The sequence below is a fragment of the Ictidomys tridecemlineatus genome, chromosome 7 (genome assembly GCF_052094955.1).
Source record: "Ictidomys tridecemlineatus isolate mIctTri1 chromosome 7, mIctTri1.hap1, whole genome shotgun sequence".
Taxonomy (NCBI): domain Eukaryota; kingdom Metazoa; phylum Chordata; class Mammalia; order Rodentia; family Sciuridae; genus Ictidomys; species Ictidomys tridecemlineatus.
In genome coordinates, this window is record NC_135483.1 from 130,964,799 (window position 1) to 130,984,755 (window position 19,957).

The 19,957-nt window shown below is 36.9% G+C and overlaps 2 protein-coding genes across 17 annotated transcripts in view; one reads left to right on the forward strand and one right to left on the reverse strand.

The window, feature by feature from the left end:
• Tank (TRAF family member associated NFKB activator) overlaps positions 1 to 1,930 on the forward strand; it is an 89,585-nt gene extending 87,655 nt beyond the window's left edge. For all 5 annotated transcript variants that reach the window (XM_078017476.1, XM_078017475.1, XM_078017477.1 and 2 more), the window contains exon 8: positions 1,154 to 1,930. In XM_078017476.1, coding sequence (XP_077873602.1) covers positions 1,154 to 1,330 — 177 coding nt within the window. In that variant the 3' untranslated portion in view covers positions 1,331 to 1,930. The remainder of the gene's footprint in view (positions 1 to 1,153) is intronic.
• Positions 1 to 19,957, reverse strand: part of LOC144365550 (uncharacterized) — a 195,485-nt gene that overhangs the window by 129,028 nt on the left and 46,500 nt on the right. For 3 of the 12 annotated variants that reach the window (XM_078017486.1, XM_078017488.1, XM_078017492.1), the window contains exon 2: positions 13,929 to 13,990. The exons of 3 other annotated variants lie outside the window; for them this stretch is intronic. In XM_078017486.1, coding sequence (XP_077873612.1) covers positions 13,931 to 13,990 — 60 coding nt within the window. In that variant the 3' untranslated portion in view covers positions 13,929 to 13,930. 6 more of the 12 variants (XM_078017487.1, XM_078017485.1, XM_078017493.1 and 3 more) reach the window with 6 other exon arrangements.

A 19,957-nucleotide genomic window follows, 5' to 3' on the forward strand; every position in this document is an offset into this window, starting at 1 on the left:
AGACTATGCTGTATTCCTTTACAAACATATTAGTAATAGGAGCATAAAGGATTCTTTATAAATTGGCTTCATGGGATGATTCTCCTCAAAATTTAGCTATGTCCAGGTAATTTATGTATGTCAAGGTAAGAAAGATTTTTTTTTAAATAATCTATACAGTTAAGGATAGTAAGAAATTTTTCCGTCAACACCTGAAGGCACCTACTATTAAGCTAAATGCTATATCTCCTTTTTCTAGAAGTTTTTTTTTTTTTTTAAGATAAATGTAGTTTTTGAAAGGCATTTATTTGCTGGTAGTTGTAATAGAGGTTGTTCTATTAAATTATATTTTTTCCATAATTCTTTAACTGGACAAATGTTGACAAGTTTCACTTTATTCAAAAAGAATAAAACCAAACTATTAACTAACAGAAGCAAAATAAGAAGAAAGAATGTATCTGATGGTAGATTTTGTTGAATATTAATTCAAATATTTAAGTTTTTCCCAAAATACTGAACCCATAGAATCTGCTTAGTAGTTAAAAAGAAAAATTTTCTTTTTAAAAATCAAAATGCTGTTTCTCATATATATGTATGTATATATATGTATGTATATATTAAGTATTTGCTTATCCAAGTAGGGAAATTTACATTGCTTTGGATTAAGCAGTGTAATCACATGTGCAGTGTGCCATGTGTTAATAAAAGCCCTATTACTCAAGATTTCTGTTATAAAATACAATAGAATTTAATTAAAATGTCCTATTAAATATTGACTTATTCCTAAACTACTGCTGTTGACGTAATTGAGTATTAAAAATTGCTCCTGCTACAGTTGCATTGTTTTTAAATAAGATAAAATTTGGAAGTGTGTTCCCAGTTCTGTTTTTTTGTTTGTTTGTTTGTTTTGTTTTTCGTGGTACTGGGGATGGAGCCCACTCTATCATAGAGCTACACCCCCAGCCCAAGTGATTTTTAATCAGAGTTTGGTTATGTCCTTTATGAAAAAGAATTGAGTCATGTCCTCGTGCTAACTCCATGGAAAGGTAATATGCTTTCATATTAATTTTGTATATAATCTCATACATAATCATTCAAATACTTAAATTTGAAATTCAATGTAAGTTGAATTTGAGTACAAGTAACAGAAGATGTTTTTGTTTGTTTCCTGCAGCCCCTTTGGAAGCCCTTTCCTAATCAAGACATTGACTTAGTGGTACTAAGTGGCTCAGACTCAGAACTGCATATACCCCGAGTATGTGAATTCTGTCAAGCAGTTTTCCCACCATCCATTACATCCAGGGGGGATTTCCTCCGGCATCTTAATTCACACTTTAATGGGGAGACTTAAGGCACACTTAAAAACAGATATGTCAAGTTGTGTGATGATTTGGGGTTATTAATACTACAAATACTTGATTGTAAATTAAATTCAGAATCATTTATAGAAAAATCTAATATCACAGCTATTTGAATTTTTTTCTAAACTTATTTTGTAACTTTTATTATCTTTTAAAAGATCATCTTGTAAAAAAACCAATTCATTGTATTCATGTTTACAGTATTATTACCACAATTCAAAGTGATGTGGCTAACAGAGTTGTAAAATCATAATTTATGTTGTATCAAATATCTAAGCTTATTGCTTGGATTTCTAGTGAGAGCTATTGAGTTTGAAAATGTTGTAAATCTTAGGAGATTTTGTTTTGTTTTCATTTAAAATATTACATTATTTATACTACAAGTAATTTCTTTTAAGTAAATCTGTAAGAGGATAGCAGACAAAATAAAAATCTAATACTAAATCCAAGAAATTCGATGCCCAGTGATAATTATTTAAACACTTTAGATTATTTCTAATAACATATGTGGTTTTTAATTTTTGCTGTGTATACCTATATGATGAAATGAATTAAATATTAAAAGAGTTACTTATGTTATGATCATTAAAGTGTTCTTTGTTCCTGAGGTAAATAAATAAATAAGTCATATTTGTGGGAAGTTTATAAAAACCCTGTTTTCTCTTTATTAGCCTGATAGAAGGGCGATAACCAGATACAATGTCATGTATTACAATGGTACATCACTTTGAATTTTAAAATCATTTTTCAAACTGAACTTTCTAAAGTAACATTTGCTTTTAATGGAAGCAAATATAAAAGCCTGTGAGGACTATCCATATTTATTAACTTAGATTAATTTAGATTAGAAACGTTAACATTCTTGTTGAGAAAATTGTTATTCGTTGTTAGCAGCCTGATTGATGGCCACTGGAAGACATTTGAAAGAGCGGATACCAAATTCAGAATTCTGCAAAATTGTTTAAAATAAGGCTTCTTTTCCTTTTTCTTCCCTATGATTCTTGCATTGGGGATTTATCTTTTCCCCTGGTTTTTAAAAATATATGAGGCATAGCTTCCATTTTATGAAGCAAACATTGATTTGCAGCTCTCAAATAGAAATTTAAGCCTTCGTGAAGCAAATGTTTTAAACTGGAGGGTTTGGAATGGGGGGATTTGAACAGGCCCCTGTGCTACTGTGAAGAGCCTTAACTTGTGGAAGAATGAGAGTGGTGCCTCGACTTCTCGGGGTGTCAAGCACATCACATTGACATCTTCCTCACCAAGGTGACATGGCGATTATTAGGTATTCACTGTGAAGGGTTCTGAGGCATGTACATCTCTTTCCTTGCCACTGGGACTGAATGGAAATGCCTAGACAATTATCCAAGCCTCTTCCCTTCCCCCTTCCTCCCGCCCACCCAGCCTCCCCTCTCACTCCTCCCACACACAAAAAAAAAAATTAAAACTAAAAACTTCCCAGTGTGTACCAGCCAGAATATACCACTGAACCTATCTCAGGAAAAGGGGATCCTTTTTACCTCCTTTCTAGAAAGGATGATTCCCCCTCACATAGTTGAAATCTACTAGCTTACCGATAACCAAAAATTAAAATAAAATAAAAACTGGCCCAGAACTGAGACTCAAAGTCACTGACCCCTCTTCTCCTGTCCATCCTTTCCCCCACATCCACTACTTTTAGTAAGAGCCGGGGACTGTGTTTTCTTTGGGGTTCCAGCAGTACTCTAAGCTCCAACTTATGAGGCAGAGGCCCTTTTGGGCCAAAGAAGAGGAGTCTCCTGTCCCGCTCTGCAGAGGTGGCACTGGTCTCAGCTCAAGAGGTGGAGTGGGTACCGACCAGGTTTCTCCCTCTGTCTCTTATTACTGAGTCGTGCAGGGGCTGCCTCTTGGCATCTGCTAAGCGTGGCCGGGTAAGAACAGCTCCCAGGTAAAAAAGCTGCACACGCAAAACGCTGAGTCTGAAAAAACCACCCCCGCCGAGGCGAGGCAGTTGTGAGCGGGATGCCTGAGAAGTGGGAGGTGAATGTCCTCGGGAGGGCCCCCCCGGTGCAGCTTTCCCCGGAGGCTGAGGCTTCTGCCAGCGGGGACATCTGCTTTCTTACACTCCAGCCTGGCTCACCCCGCCCCCTCAGCCCCGGGTTGCGTGGTTATTTTACCAACACGGGAGGTGGGGGGAACTCAAGGAGGTAGAAAAAGGGTGGCTGGAAGCTTAGAAGATTTTCTTCCCACTCCCCCCAAGTCCCCTCCTTTCTTCTTCACATCTTTTAACCTTCAAGGTAAAGACTTCATAAATATGAAACAATAAGCGAGTCCGCTGGCTCTCAGGCCCGCCTTGGGCTCTCCGGGGCTGTCGGGTGCCAGGCCTTGCCCTTTTCTCCACCCTCTCGGAGTCGGGCCGGGTTCGGCTGGTTCGGCTGGGTTCGGGGGCCGGCCGGGTGCGCTCAGCCTGTGGCGCCTTCTCTCCCGGGCTGCTGCCTCGACAGCTGCTTGTAGCTACAGTAATTAGACTGTCAGTGCTTGTTAGAGGAGAGAGGGGGAAACACGCTTCTGACAGCAGATTCCGAGACTCCCCAGTTTGTTAATTTCTAAGAGATCTTTAAAGCATTAATTGAGGTCTCCCCAACTCTTCCCTCCCGTCCCTCTCCCCAGCTCCTCCCTTCCCAAAAATATCTTTAGGACAAAATTCTCTCCGCGTGGAAGCAGTATTTCCCGCAAAACTGCCAGCCCGCGGCCGACTCACGCACGTACACCCTAGTTTACATATACATATATAGGCACCCGCGTACACGCGGAAGGTTAAGTCCGCAGAGGACTCGTCCAAATAGGCACCGGGATTGCATTTAAAATAATAGTAATAAATAAATAAATCAACTACGAAGGAAAGGGGGGGGAGGGAAGCAGAAGTCGGGAAGAAAAGAGAAAAGCAGCAGGCTGATTACGAGGTGTCAAAACTGCCAGGAGCAAGAAGGTGATAGCAATCAGGGGTGAGAAGAGTGCGGCATTCGTGCGGGGCAACTAATTATCCGTCTCATTTGAGAAGAGCAGCATTTGAGGCAGCAGCGTTCGCCTGCTGAACGGTGACAGATTGGCGCGGAGGAGAGGGGAGGTGTTAAAACAATGGAGCCGGGCGCGCGAGCGCTGCTGCATGCTAATCAGCCCTCCCTCCGCCTGCCTGCCGCACTCCCTCCTTCCTCCCGGCCTCCCTCCTCCGCGCCCCCTCCTCCCGCCTGCGGCGCTCCCTCCTTTCCAGCGGGCCCGCCGCCGCCGCCACCCGCTTCCTGCTCCCTCGCTTTCCCGCGCGTCCTTCCCGCCGCTGGCGAGTGGAACTTGGCCATCACCACCGCGTGCCTCGCGGGCCGGGAGCCCCGGAACGGCCCCCTGCGGCACTCTCTGCTGGCCCTGCTGAGTGCAGCCAGGCAGTGCACCCTAGGGCCCGGACTGCGCCAAGCGCCCACTCCCCGAGAGCTTCTCGGGCCTGTTGACAGCGGCTCGCGTCCTGGGTTCCACGCCTTAGAGAAATGGCCAAGGAGCCTGCGTTCTTGCGCCTACTCATTTTCTGCTCAGGGGATCGAACGCGTTGGGCAGTGAGTGGGCACCCAAGCAAATTCAGGAAGGCCGCAGGACAGCCAGTGGTGGGAAGAACTCGGAGCCAGAAAGACCCCTGGACCGACTACACAACCTGGCCCTGCCCTAATGGGACCGCCACCCAAAAAGCCTCTTGCAGCTCCTCGCCCGCCTGGAGTTGCCAGGCCCCTCTGGCCTGCTGCGAGTCTGCGTGATCATCCCCCAGCAAAATCTCCCTGTTGCTGCCCCATCTTCCCCACCAGAACCAGAAGCATCCTGTTCAATAAGCACAGAAAGGGTCTTAGCATTTGTTGTGCTTCCAAAGGCCTGACCTCTTGACCCCAAGACTAGATTAAGGGGCCCTCTGGACCTTCAGAGATACATCTATGACTCGCTGTTGAGAGAAAAGCCTTTAGAGAAGCGGGCCAACCTATCCCTTGCCGCATACACCGTGCGGCGATTGGGACCAGACATTTCAGACAGCACCATTCCCTGTCGGGTAGAAAAATGGTCACAACGGAAGCACCATGGCTGTCCCTTGACAAAGAATCCACCAAAATCTGAGTCCACGCTGAAAAAGATTTTACAAACCTGTTGAGGCAGGCCAGCCCAGGACCTCGGTTTTCATATAACTTCCTCTACATTTTTTAGCGTAAAGGCTGATAGTTGAACTTAAAATACATTTTTATTTCTACCATTACAATAATTTTACTATTACAAATTTAGATATTTAAAAACATTGATGTTCTTAGGACTTGAGTGGATTACAGAAGGGTTTCGAATTTGGACCAAATGAGAGTGTAGTTTCTTCTAATGTGCTCAGTGCTATTTAGCAAACCAGGTGCAGAAATTTACATCATAAAACCTCCTTCCCTCTAACCATAGATGGAAATTGAAAGTGGCTGAAAGATAATCTATGTAGTATAATTTTATTTTCTGCTGACTTTTACCTTTGCATAATTTTACACACATAATTGCTCATTTTTTAAAATCAAATGTGAAGGTTTGATAAAGCTCAGGCATACATACACAAAGGTTTCATTTATAGTATTCTCTCTGCTCCTCTACTGGTAATATTTCAAAATAAAAGTATACAAATATAAGATAAAAATGATGAGTGCATTTTGGCATTTTTATATTGACATCACTGGTCCTATTCATATGAAAAACTACACAAGTGCACAGAGGGAATCCTGTGCTTGAGTATTAGCTGGCACTTGGAAAATTCCCTAGTGTCTGAATCTGTTAAAATAGCAACCTAACAGCAGGAAAAATTAACTTTATGTGTATTAATATAAATTTGAGATTCAGGTGCCCCATGAACATCAAAATTAAGCAATTTATTAACTATTCATCAATCTTTTCTTCATTAACCAGTTCTACTGAAGCAATGTATCTGAAACTGTGAACCTAAGGAGCTCAAATAAATTTACTTCAACTCAATCTTGTGTTGTATATTTATAATACCTAATAAAATACTTCAGCTTCCCACAACTTGGTTTTTATGGGCTCAGTGTAATTTCTTCTCTGTCTGTAGACCTCACAAATTTGCCTGGCTGTTTTAATGGTATATTTACAGATAAGTTTTTATTTGCACATAAGGACAAAAAGGTGAAGTGAAATTTGGTCCCAATGGAAACCTGTTAGGTTCCCTGAACATATGGCTCATTGGGCTGTTACTTCCTTTTTGAGATCATTTTCCAAGATTTTTTAATATATACATCAATTTGACACCAGTTATAAAGAAAATATATTGGCTTGGAAGATGCCTCCACCTGGGGCATATCTCTTAATAACAAACCATGTAAGTCAGGTGTACCTCTGAATTTACAGGTTTCTAATCTCAGAGAATAGAGCTTAATTTGAAACCACTCAGAACTGACAGCTGATATACAATCATTGAAATTAGGTAGTTCTTTGGATTCTTAGTACACCACAATGATTTGATTAATGCACTTTAGGGGTGACTGCCTAAAACTCTTTCAGAAGGCTGTGCATTTGGAATCCACAGAATTACAATGATTTCTCTCAGTAGATACAAATGATGTAAGTCTTATTTGTTGAAAGTGTGTGGTGCCAGCTTAAGACTTAAGGGGAAAATCACAGTACTGAAAAAGATGTAAATGTTCAATTGGTAAAAAAGAAAGGGGAGGGGGCTACTGTGCTAAAACATGTTCCTATTCCATTATGCTTAATTTGCTATTCAAAACAAGTTTTTCCTAATAAGCTCTATTGTTTCTTTCTGTTTTGTAAAATTTAATATGTGTGAGACAAAAACCAGATTCAGAATGTGAATGAAGTCTGTTTAGCGAAAGATTGTTGGAGCTTACAGTTCAAGAAGAGCCTCAAATCAAAAGGAACATCACCTCATATCGCTGATCAAGTATAAAGAAGCAAGTTTCTGAGATCATTTCTAGAATCAGCTACAACTGTATTGCCAACTTCCTCCAGCATCAGAGCTCCTCATGGATGAATTACTACACTTAGTGTGCAAGTGCTAGAATATTTTAAATAATGGTGCTTTGTACTTTAGCTTTCATTTTATTGCAATCTTCTCTCTGAGGCCAAAATCCTCAAATAGGACTGAAGTAAATTCTTAAACATGTTACCACCTGTCCTTTGTACAGGGCTGTTCATCACATCTCTCCAGAGAATCTGCATCTGATCAAAAAATCCCTCCATTTTTAACCAAGGTTTGAAGGGTCCCTTGAAATCTAGGATGCCTGGATAACTTGAAATGTGCCCATGTGCCCTTTGCTGTTTAGGACTTTACCATGAATACATTCAAAAACTGTCTTGCTGATATTCTTTGGAACAAGAGTATAAAAGATGGGTTACCACTTATTAATTAAATCAAAAAATAGTTGTTGTTTTTTTATTAAAAAAAAAAACCCAAAGTCTCCAAGATGCCTTAATTCAATTTTCTTTTTGTGAGGACAAATTAAAAACTAAAGAAAAAGAGAAGGAATGAGTCTCTCAAACCTACTCAAATGGTTGGAATTCAACTCAGACTCCCATGACCTTCAATCTACTGTTTCTTCTATGATCCCTCAACTTCAAAACTGTCAACTTTCCCCCTGACTTTGTCAGAAACTTAAATCAAATCCAAAGTCTATTAACACAAAGAAAACATTATACTAAATCATAGAGTAAATAGGGAGTCTGACCTTACCTGACAATTCAGTGGGATTTACTATTCAGCAATTGCCAGTTTATCACCACCCTTACAAGGGTCCTGGGGCATATCTTTTGGGAGGAAAAACCACCTTAATCATTGAGTGTTGACATTTTCTCAGGCCTGCTCAGATAAAGGAATAGCAAGTATTGGTATATATATTTGTAGATGGAGACACAAAATAAGATAAAAGAGAAGATAAAAAGAATTTGTACCTCTAAAGTAGTTACACAGCACCCTAATCCTCCAAACCACAATGCTAACTTTTTGATAGTTCAGATTTTAAACTGAAGGTTAGCATTTGTTAAAGAAAAAACTCAAACCAGTATAGACTGAAAGTAAACATATATATTTTCTAAAACTATTGATCTTGATTTTTAAAAAAAAAAAAAATTCTCTAAACCAAACTAAACATTGCATTTGGCTCCAGAATTGGCCTTCCCCTATCTGAGATGGGCTTGCAGCTGAGGAAGAGGTATTAGCCTTAGATTATCTTCCTTCCATGTTGGTGATTCAACTCTGAAACTGCTCTCATTAAGACAAATAATTTTTCCATTTGCAGTTATTAAACAACACTAAGTGTCAGTGATAAAGGGGCATCCTGTATGGGTGCATTTGTACTCTTCAGGCAATTGGCTTAAAAGGCAGCCTGTTGGGCTGGGGTTGTGGCTCAGTGGTAGAGCACTTGCCTAGCACATATGAGGCCCTGGATTTGATCCTCAGCACCACATTAAAAATAAATAAATAAAAAGCTAGATAGATATTATGTCCAACTACAATTGAAAAAAATATATTTTTAAGTATAAAAAAGTATATGTGTGTGTGTGTGTGTGTGTGTGTGTGTGTGTGTGTGTATAAAAGGCAGACTATCTTGGGGCTGGGGTTGTGGCTCAGTTGCTTGCCTTGCATGTGTGAGGCACTGGGTTGGATTCTCAGCATTGCATATACATAAATGATTAAAATATAAAGGTCCATCAACAGCTAAAAATTATATATATAAAAGGCAGACTATCTTACTAGAAATTCACAGTATCCAGAAGAGTGATAAAGCTTGCTTGAAAAATCTCTCTAACTGGGATTGGGGATGAAATACAATCAGCAGGCTTCCTGCATAAAAAGCAACTTTGTGAGTTCCCCTTTTCCCCTACATACACACAAACTTCAATACACAAAGAGACACACACACTTGAAATGTCCTCAATTTTGTACTGCTTTTTTCTTGAGGTTTTACCATTGGCATCTTGTCAACCTTTTCTTTTAGAATCTTGGAGACTTTGAATGAGATTTGTTTCTGGCTTAAAAACTTTGCAGATTTTTCTTGACCCTTCCATCTTTAATGTTTTTAAGTTCTGACTTTCTTTCAGAATAAACTAAAGACTAACCAGTAAAGTGGCTCTAAAGATTTAACAATGATACATGGGTACCATGATAACTGCTTGCAGACATGCTAAGTATGATACCCTCTACTGGCCAGGAAGGGGAGAAAAGGGAACCCTTCCATAGGTGAGACCTAGTGAGCTAAACTTAGGGAATGAATCCTGGTTCATTTCTTTAAGAAGAGGCACCAATGACGCTGTACTTCCTGCTAAAGATGAGGACATTTCCAAGTAGCGTCACTCATTTCTTCCTCTTCCACCGCATAATGTGCTTGGGGAAATATGCTATGGAGGAAACTCGTTTTCTTTTTTAAGGCATAAAAATGTACTGAATGAGTCTTTTTTCTTACATAATTTCTTCAAAAAAAGTATTCTTAAGTTAGAATCAGAGATTTATCTAATAAAAACACAGGACGCCGGGTTAATTTGAAATTCAGATAAACAACAAATAATTTTTTTAGTACAAATATGCCCCATGCAATATTTGGCAGCCCTATTTTTAACATCACATTGACTGTAAAGATATGAAATCGAGTTCTTAACAGATTCTTCCCTAGTTTGGGGGTTGGGAAGTAGTTAGGTGTGGAATTAATATCTTTTTTTTTTTTTTTCTGGCTGAAAACTGTTCTTCCTTTCTCATTCCACAGGCAATGTCTCAGGACCTCTTAAGTATCTCTCAGCATTTGCTGTCCATACCACTCCTCACACTTTTGTTCATGTAAAGTTTGGTGTTGTGTGTAATTGTGTTTTTACATCGTCTCCTGCATGATGGAGCTTTTAAATAAGAGAGGATGAATATCACGACGCTTCCAGATTTCCTGGCATCTTTCTGGCCTCTGCTTCCATGCTGCCTCAGGTAGTTTTGCAGGTACACCTTAGAATTCTTGCCTCTCTCCTCTGATCCAGTGGTCAGTGGAACTGAGATTGGGGAATGGGGCCCCTAGAGGCCTATGGAAAGGGAATGGAGAAGGCAAGAAGGACACTTAAGTTCCTTTCCATTCTGTTCTGCAGTGCACAGTGGAGGGCCACTGCAGGCCTTTCCCTGAGGTCCAGGACTGAAGGCTTCCTCCTCTCTCTTCTGTCTGCTCTGCTGCCCTGCAAGGCCTGCAAGGCAGAGGAGGTGCGCCTGGGCCTTTGGGGCCTGCATGGCCAGCCAAAGGCCCAGAGCACCAATGGCTCCTGGCTCCAGGGTCGGAGGAGGCAGGAAACCTCAGCTCAGGGGCTGGAGGTGCCCAGGCCTTTCCTGGCCCTGCTGCGGCCGCCTGAGCCTCGCTTGAGCCCGGCGATTCTTCCCCTCATTTGTTGCATTGTTTGCATTAATATGAATATCTTGTTCTGTTTGTTTTGTCTCCTGGGAGCCAATAAAGCTGTGAGTTTTTTCTTTACACCAAATGCAGCTCTACGGGCGATCAATCAATGGGTAGTCTTCGGATAATCTGTGAGAGTGAGAAATCTAATAAAGCTAGTGACTAAAAAAAGGAAAACAAAATCTATTTTTCTCTTAGGTTAACTACATCAGGATTAGTGTGTTTCACTTCTGCTGCTTGAGGTGGGTTTAACTTATTCTATCATTATTATTATTATTATTTTTTACCAAATGGATTTGAATGTCCAGATGGGAGGGAGAAGAGATGAGGGAAGATTGAGAAGAAAGAGAATGTTTAGGAGTCTTACATTTTCTGATGTTGGCTGATTCTTGAAGAGGAAAGACAGTAATTTCTAAACTCCCAGAAAATTAAAGAGGTATCAGATTCTAATAAAATAGACTTCGGTAAAGAGGTCCTCACTCAATTTTCCAAACTGACAGGAAATGGAAATTAATAACTAAGTAAGCTAATAGATGAAAATAAATCCAGTTATCATGAGTGTCCCCTGCTACCATCACTTGCTAAACTTAACTTCCCAAATACATTCTCTGGAAGGACCCTCAGCTGTCCTTGGCAATGCAAGAAAGATGAGGAAGATCTGCTTGGGCTGCTGCTGTGCTCTTCACAGCACAATGCAACCTAAATCATTTATAAACAGATCAAAATAACAATCTGAATTATCTAACATTAACAGCTGAACTGAAGAGCCCAAGATTATGTGATGAATTGTTAAATTGCAGTAGCATTGTTTTGGATTGCTAATTAAAAAAAATAAGCAAACCCCATGACTCTAGATATGACAACTGAAAATACCCACAAATTATTTAATAAATGAAGCGTCTAACAACTTTAACACTTCCTGGTCGCCTTGTTAATAAATGTAATTTGAGGTAGATTTTAAAAATCTTCAATCTAAACAGTGAATTCATTACGCGCCATTCAGATCTCTGGATGCCTATGGACTTCTTGGAATTAGGTGTTAAATAGACAAAAGTGAACCAAACTGCCTTTAAAAGCACAGCATGACCATGTAATTCTTTTTCCAGTTTGTGGTAAAAAATGATGAAACTTCTTTCCAAGTAGCTATCACCCAGATTTAGTGTGAAAAGTAGTGTAATTGTAATTCACGCCATCAGGGTCTATCGCTGATAGACGATCAGCTGTTCTGTGGTGGGGAGAGGCTTTCTTTTCAAATAGGAAAGCTGCCAAGTGCTCTGCGATACCTCCAGCAAGCTTATCGGATTGAGTTCAGAGCCAAAACAGCAGCTGCACACATATGCAAATTGGCAATTAATAGTATAACATTCTGAAAAAAATGTTTAAAAAATTTTTAAAGAAAATAGAAAGAAGCTACCTGAACATTAACCTTCACTGCAACTGGGACTTCTAAGATGAATGACTAAGGATTAATTACCCTCTGGAGAGGACTTGCTCTTTATTACCTTCTCTTCTGTAGATCAGGTCTTTGTTGTCTTGCTGAGTTTTGTCTGTTTCATGGAACACAACAATGGGCTCTATAAGAAGTAATTTAAAAATCACCAAAAAGACCTTATATTTTGATTAAGAGAAAAGGAGGAAATTAAGTCATTTTCATCCATCATTCTTTCTGTACACAGAGATCACAAAGCAAAAGCTTCCGCGTCCTCGTGAAAAAGACATTTTGTTCTGGGTGTCATCATCTCCTTCCACTACAGCTTGCAATGGGAACAAACTCTACATCCTGGGGTGCTGCTTGTCTCTGTCTTGATTTCTGTCTGTCTTTTCCTCCCATTGACAGGAATGCCATTTGTATGCTTCACGAAGCAGTTTGCAGAAATGCAGCAAGGTTTATGGTTTGTGTTGCCCAGCATGTATAAACATAACACTCTCAAATTTAAAAAAAAAATCATATGAATTTGTTAAATTTCTTAACATCTTGGTCCCCCACTCCACCCCAACCCCCCCTCACACACATACACACACGCGCGCGCACACACACACACACACACACACACACACTACATTGTTTTCTCTGACATAACAGTACTTGTGACTAGGAATACGTCAACCACCTAAGTACCAAGAAGGACCTGGAGTGCTCACAGGAGGCTTTCCCCAGTGATTTGAGTCTTCCTCTCTCACTCCCTTTTCCTTCTTCTAACATGGGGGTGGGGTGACTAGCAAATGTTTCAGATTATCTGTGAAATCTTAATAGTCATATTTCCATGATTGAAGGTCTCCCTGTTCCTATGATGTGGCAGGTTTCTGAAACCTTGGTATTGAGGATTTTACAGACATCTCCAAGTTGTAGGAGTTTGGAATTGGGTCAGGATCTTCTCTCTAATATGTGAGGGTGGAGGAGGTTTTATTTTTCCTTATTCTTCTGGGTGTTACAGGGTGAGATTGTATCCACACCTGTTATTTAAAAAAAAAAAAAAAAACATTCTTTTTCTTATACCTTAGGGACACCTCTCTTATAAGCTAAGTTTTTGACCATTAATGTTCCAATTAAAAGGATACTGTACATCTTATTGCCAATATTGACTTTGAATCTTAGATATCGACAGTTTTATAGGAAATACACCCATATAGAATTCAAATATATTTGTTTATATTCCTTGGAAAAAAAGATTTTTGGATAACTGGTCAATTAAGCAGCCAATTAAATTTGAGTGCAGAAAATTTTGAGACCCTTCATAAGATGGAAACAAATTTCTCTAAATAAACAATTCTGGATCAGTAGTTTGCAATTTTCAAAATATTTATGATTAACAAAAAAAAATCTTTTTTGGTCTAATTCCAATAGAAGCATTCTGTGTCCTCAATACTATAAAAGTATGGAAAGAAAAATGTCAAGTCTAAATTTTATTCATAAGAATTATTTTTCTTGATTTGTAATACAACTTGAATGCATTGTTAGACTTTTTCCATTTTCTTATGATTAAATGAAGAATGGTTTTAAAAGATAGAGCAAGTCAATTGAAAAGTTGCTTTTGAATAAAACAGAAAAATGGGAATGCCAACTTTCTTTCTCTATAACTTCATTAACATGGTTGTATAGACATTTGCATGTAAAATGTAGTTAACAAAAATTACACAGAAGTAAATTTAGTCATCTAGTGCCTACCTCTATGGTGAAATCAGACCATTTGGCATAGTCTGAAGTCTTCCAAGAAGCCTGGTTTCCACCTGGAAAATAAATTACTAAATTTGAATGTGTTACTTATACTATGGTGAGTTGTCTATCTGTTACATTTTTTTTTAGTGCATATAGTAGAAATTGTATTTAAAGTATTCTAAAATTGTCATCTGTCAAGGTAGAGAATTATAATAATATAATTATACCCAGAAAAAAAGTGTTCTGACTTTAGATTATTTTGGTCCTGTTACAAATATGATGCATTTTTAAAATTCAGAATGTTTATCATAAATTCATATGTTTAATTGTCAAATTTTGACATTAATTTAGATTAGCTATAGCAGAGGGAGGGAGGCTGGGATTGAACCCAGAGCTTCACACATGCTAAGCATGGGCTCTGCCACTGAGCTGTACCCACAGCCTTCTTTGCATTTATTGATACATAGATAATGCCTTTACACAGGCTTCAATGTAGCATGTATTCACTATTGCAGTGTCTAATTGGATATACTTTTTTATCTTTAAATGTTACTTTAAATTTTTCATGTAAAATTTTCTAAGTTTGATAAAAATTTGTCCATCAAATCATTGTTGCATTCTCATCAATCTATGTTACTGTTTTAAATCGTGAACAGTTTGACTCAGCATTGTAAGGATTATTTTGAGTAATCAAAGATTCTGTGTTGTCTGGCATAAAATATTGTAATCACATTATTGTTGAGAAGTCATGGTCAGTGAAGACAATACTCAATGAACTGATCTAGGAAAAAAAAAAAACATGCTTTATAATGCCATGGATATATACAGGGAGGAGATGAAGAAACGGGATCATGGCTTAGTAAAAACTCATTACCACAGCTAGTGAGAAGAGGATGTGTCTTTTAAAAATGTGTTTGTGAGTCATATTTCCATTATTGAAGGTCTCTGGAAGGATAGTGAGGGGTTGGTGATGTAGCTCAGTGGGAAAGTACTTATTTAACTTGTGAGGCCCTGGGTTTGATCCCCAACACCACACACCCACATCCCCCCATCACACACATTCAAAAAAAAAAAAAAAAGAGAGAGAGAGAGAAAGCCAAATCAAAGAATAGTGAATTAAAGAAAACAATTTTTCTTTCTGCAATATATATTTGCTAAGTTGTGTTAACCAGAACAGATGTGAGTGGAACTGTATACTGTGTACTCTCAAGTCCAGAAACTTTATAATTCACCATGTATATCCAAATATGTCTAGTTCCTACACTACCTTTGTAATGATAACAATTTTTATGTTTGTCATTTAAAAATTCAGAAGTGCTTTGTGAATACAGGTGAATATATAAAAGATTCTATCTTATATGTGAGTGGAAAAAAGAAAAACTTGATTCTTACTTAAAGGTGCTATATATGAGTGATAAGATGTTAAAATATTTTCTTTTAGCACAAAGTACATGAGGAGCCATTATTTAATATGATAAAGGAAGGTTAATTTTAGAAAATCATGCCTACAGGAAATTTTATGGCCATTGGATTAAAAGTTTAAGAAATGAGAGTGAGAGAATAAAAATAATTTTTTGGTTAAGTCTTTTCTCTGTGTTAGACCCTTCACAAACATTCCCTTGTTTGATTGTGATAACCACCTATGAGACCAACATTACTATTTTCAACTTTGTGTTCAAAAAAATGGTGCTAAGTTTAAGCCATATAGTTAGAAATGGATGAGCCTCTAGAGCAGTGGAACTCCAAAGTCCATGGTCTTATGCAATGCAGTTCTACTCTGGAGACTGAAAAATAAAGGAATAGAGGAGTTTTGAACACTATCTCTTTCCCCTCTCAAAATTCCACTTTTCCTTTACTAAATCTAAAAGAGCCAATGAAATGGTCCAAGAATTTAGCAACATAGTCAAGGTCCATTTGATTAGGAAGTTTTTATATGACTAGTAACAGCATTGCTTTGGCACATGCATAAAGACGGCGATCTACACATCCATCCTCAAATTTAGCAATTCGAAGCAGTTAGCTACACGGACAGTTTTGTATGCATTGCTAAATGCAGACACAAAAACTGCATTTGCAAAAAGAGGAAACCCAGTTAAACTAGGTTGCAAATTTGGCCCTAATTTAGCGTAGCATTTGTGATACATATAGGTTAGAGTGACATTTATATAATGGTGTGAAATATGAGAAAGTTCCAATGCTAGACACAAAGACTTTTTTAAATTGCTTTTGCCTACTTTGGTTAGTTTAAGAAACAGGAGGAAGAATTTGGTTTTTCAAGTGATGGGAAGTCTTTAAAGATGTTGGAACACTGTTCAGTCCCCTGGGGTTCTGCCTGCTGTACAATTTTAAATGTCTTTTAGCTAAAAAATTGGCCAACAAGGGAAACATAGAGATGAAATCTCTTATTCCTTATCTGGGAAGTGCGAAACTATAGGGGGCTAGCATAATCCAATTGTGATAGTCAAATAAGTGGTCAGCTTTTAGGGTCAAAAAGTCAGAATCAATTCTCCTAGTTAAGATTTCTGTCTAACTGAAGTAACTACATACATATTAGAATTAGTTTTGGAAATTTTGTCCGTATGCTCAGTTGTAGACATACGTTTCAGCTTGAGAATATAGCCAGAAACAAGACTAGATAAATACACCATGTTTCATATAAATGCCACAATCATGGTACCTGAAACTATTTTCATTTCCTCATCAAAGACCACTGGAGGGCAGTGTTTTCTCCTTTGGGAACAGCACCTGGTGTGAGATGGAGACTGCATTGGTGTGTTATGTGCCTTGGTTAAAGAAATGAGTTACACTTCTCATTTCAGCTGTTTGGAATTTATCTCTATTTACATGTCATAGAGGTTGTTAGTTGTGCCTAAAATCAGATTCCAAAGAGAAGATTATGTACAATACTTGTTACTTAAGAGTTTACAAATAAAACTTTCTATTAATCATTTGAAAATTGTACAAAAATCATTTTGCTATTATAAATTGGAAATGAATGAGATATATAAATAAAAGGGGGTAGTTTTAATGAGTTTTTTTGCACTTAACAATTTCAATATTTCATTAAGTTTACATTAATTTTATTTTTATCTTCAGAATTTTTTTTACATATGATATACATATGTCTTAACACCAAATCAAGACAGCATTTCTAGAAATACAAAATGAAGACTTTTCCTAGAAAATTATTTGCCATATTTTATGATATGGCTTATTCCCTATCTTTAGGGTAATAATGTGGACAAAGATTTAGATTTTATTAAATACCTTTATTTTTATGTGTTGCTGAGGATCAAACCCAGTGCCTCAAACAAAACTGAGCTACAAACCCAGCCCACAAAGATTTAGATTTTTATCTTAAAAAAAGATATGTTGCTGAATATTAAATTGCAAAATTATACTTCTTTGTGTTCCTATTACTTAGGAAATGAAGTTAGATAACCTACTATAATTTAGTGGAAGGGGTTCACTTAATCCTTACATAAAGACATATAATGATAATTAAACTTTTTTTAAAAAAATCTAGTCATTGATGGACATTTATTTATTATTTATTTATTTTTATGTGGTGCTGACAATCGAACCCAATGCCTCACACATGCTAGGCAAGTGCTCTACCACTGAGCCATAACCCCAGCCCGATAATTAAATTTTTAATGAAAAAAATTTGTCTCATTTTTAAAATGAAAATATCACACAGTTTAGCTTGTGACTTTAATAAAAATTGCTATTTTTGCGAAATCAACATAATTTTAGTCTAATGATTATTTTGATTAATTTTTTAAATAAAATGCTTAGAAGTTTTCCTGGGACTTTGCCAAATAATGGAAAGCAACCAATCACTTGAGTAAAAATATAAATATCAATGTCTGTATCATAAACATTTTAAAATATTTTAATTTTATAATATTATTTCTAATTACTAAAGTAATACATGTTCTTGTGGAAATTATGGAAATAACTAATAAAATATATCAAAACATCACATGGCACCCCATAAATATGTATAATTTTTATGTACTAGTTAAAATTTAAAAAATAATAAAAACAGTTATAATAAAACAAAAGTCACCCATAATCCTATAATAGCTACGTCAATCATTCCCCACCACCACCACCACTACCTAATACTAGAGCTAGATCCTAGTATTCCTTTACTACTAAGCTACAACTTCCATTTTATTTTCTATTTTGAGAGACAGTCAAGCCTCAAAAAAGTAATCCTCCTATCTCAGCCTTCCAAGTAGTTTGGATTACAGGCATGTGGGACCATGCACAACTACCACTGTTAATCTTTTAGAGCATATACTCTGATAACACATTTTCTTTTTTTCTTCACTGAGCTACATCCCCCAGTCCATTACTGCACATTTTCTATATATTAGTACATCATAAAATAATTAGAATTGCAACATTACTCATTGTCACTTAAAGTATAACATATTTTCCCATGTCATTAAATATTTTAGAACAAAGTTATTTTGAACAACTGAATATTATTTTATAATATAGATGCTCCAAAGTTTACCTATTTAATGAATTCTCTGATCCTATTTTTTGGTGTTTTCTAATTTTTCTGCATTAGAATGTTATGATGAGCATTTCTGCAGACACATATTTGCATACATCTATAATTATCTCTTCTAGATAAATTTCTAAAAGGATAACTTCAAGGTCAAAAACTTCTCACAAGTTTTGGTACATAAACCAATGTATCTTCTAAAAATGGAAATGAATGAGAAAGTCCATTTATCTTCACCAACACTCAGTGTTACCAGGCTTTTAACCTTCTCCAATTTGATGTATTAAAAGTTATTCTTTTACTTTTTGTTACTTTTTCTTATTTGAAAACTTTAAATATTTAATGTTTATTTCCCATTTGTGCTATTGCTTTTTAGCTTGCTTATTCCTATATATCATCCACTTTTTTCTATTGGGTTGTTTGTATTTTTTAATTAACTTGTAAAAGTTTTTCATATAATAAGGATAGTAACACTGTACTATACAAATATTTTTCCAGTGTAATCTTTATTATAATTTGCTATCTTTCTATTATCATTTTTTATTTGTTCTTTTAGATATACATGACAGTAGAGTGTATTTTGATATATTATATATACATGGAGTATAATTTCCCATTCTTAGATAGTTATACAAGATGTGTTAACCAAGTTAACACTGGTTGTATATTCATATATAACCATAGGAAAAATTGTGTCTGATTCATTCTACTGTCCTTCCTATTCCCATCCATCTTCCCTTCCCCTCATTCATCTAAATCCAATGAACTTCTAATCTTCCCTCCATCCCCCTTATTGTGTGTTAGCATCTGCTTATTAGAGAGAGCATTTTTTTAAATCATCAGTTTCTCAAGTGTTTTCATTAAAATTTCTACCTTTGCTTGTACACTTAAAGGACTTTCCTCTCAAAATTTCATATAAATATTCACTGATATATTTTCTCCTACATATTTGATGACTGCTTTTTTTGTTTTTGTTTTATACATTTAATGTTTTAATAAATCTGCCATTTATTTGGATCTATGATTTTTTTCCATCATTAAGCAATTATCCATGCATCTTCATTGAATTACATATTTTTTCTTACTGATTTAAAGACTCCTGAATCCAGCTCAAAACTTTCATGTTCTAGGATCGACTCTTGAGATTAATTTCTGCTTCACTGATTTCTCTATTCTTCCACCTTTAGCACAATATTGTAATTATATACTCTTATACCTTCAGCAGTTTTTTTCAAAAATTTCTTTGTTATTCTTGACTGTTCTTTCATATAGTTCAGAATTACTTCATTAAACTAAAAAGATTCACTTGAGAACATATGTTTTACTATGGAAAAATGCCCAAGATATATTAAGTGAAGAACAGTATGTATAATATTATTTCTCTTACAGATTAAAAAAGTCACAAAAAGCAGAGGGTGTGCATACCCATGTGCATGTATGTGCCTCAGAGATACATGCAAAATTTCTGGGGAAAAAAAGGCCATAAATGTATTAACAATGATTACTTTTGGTATGA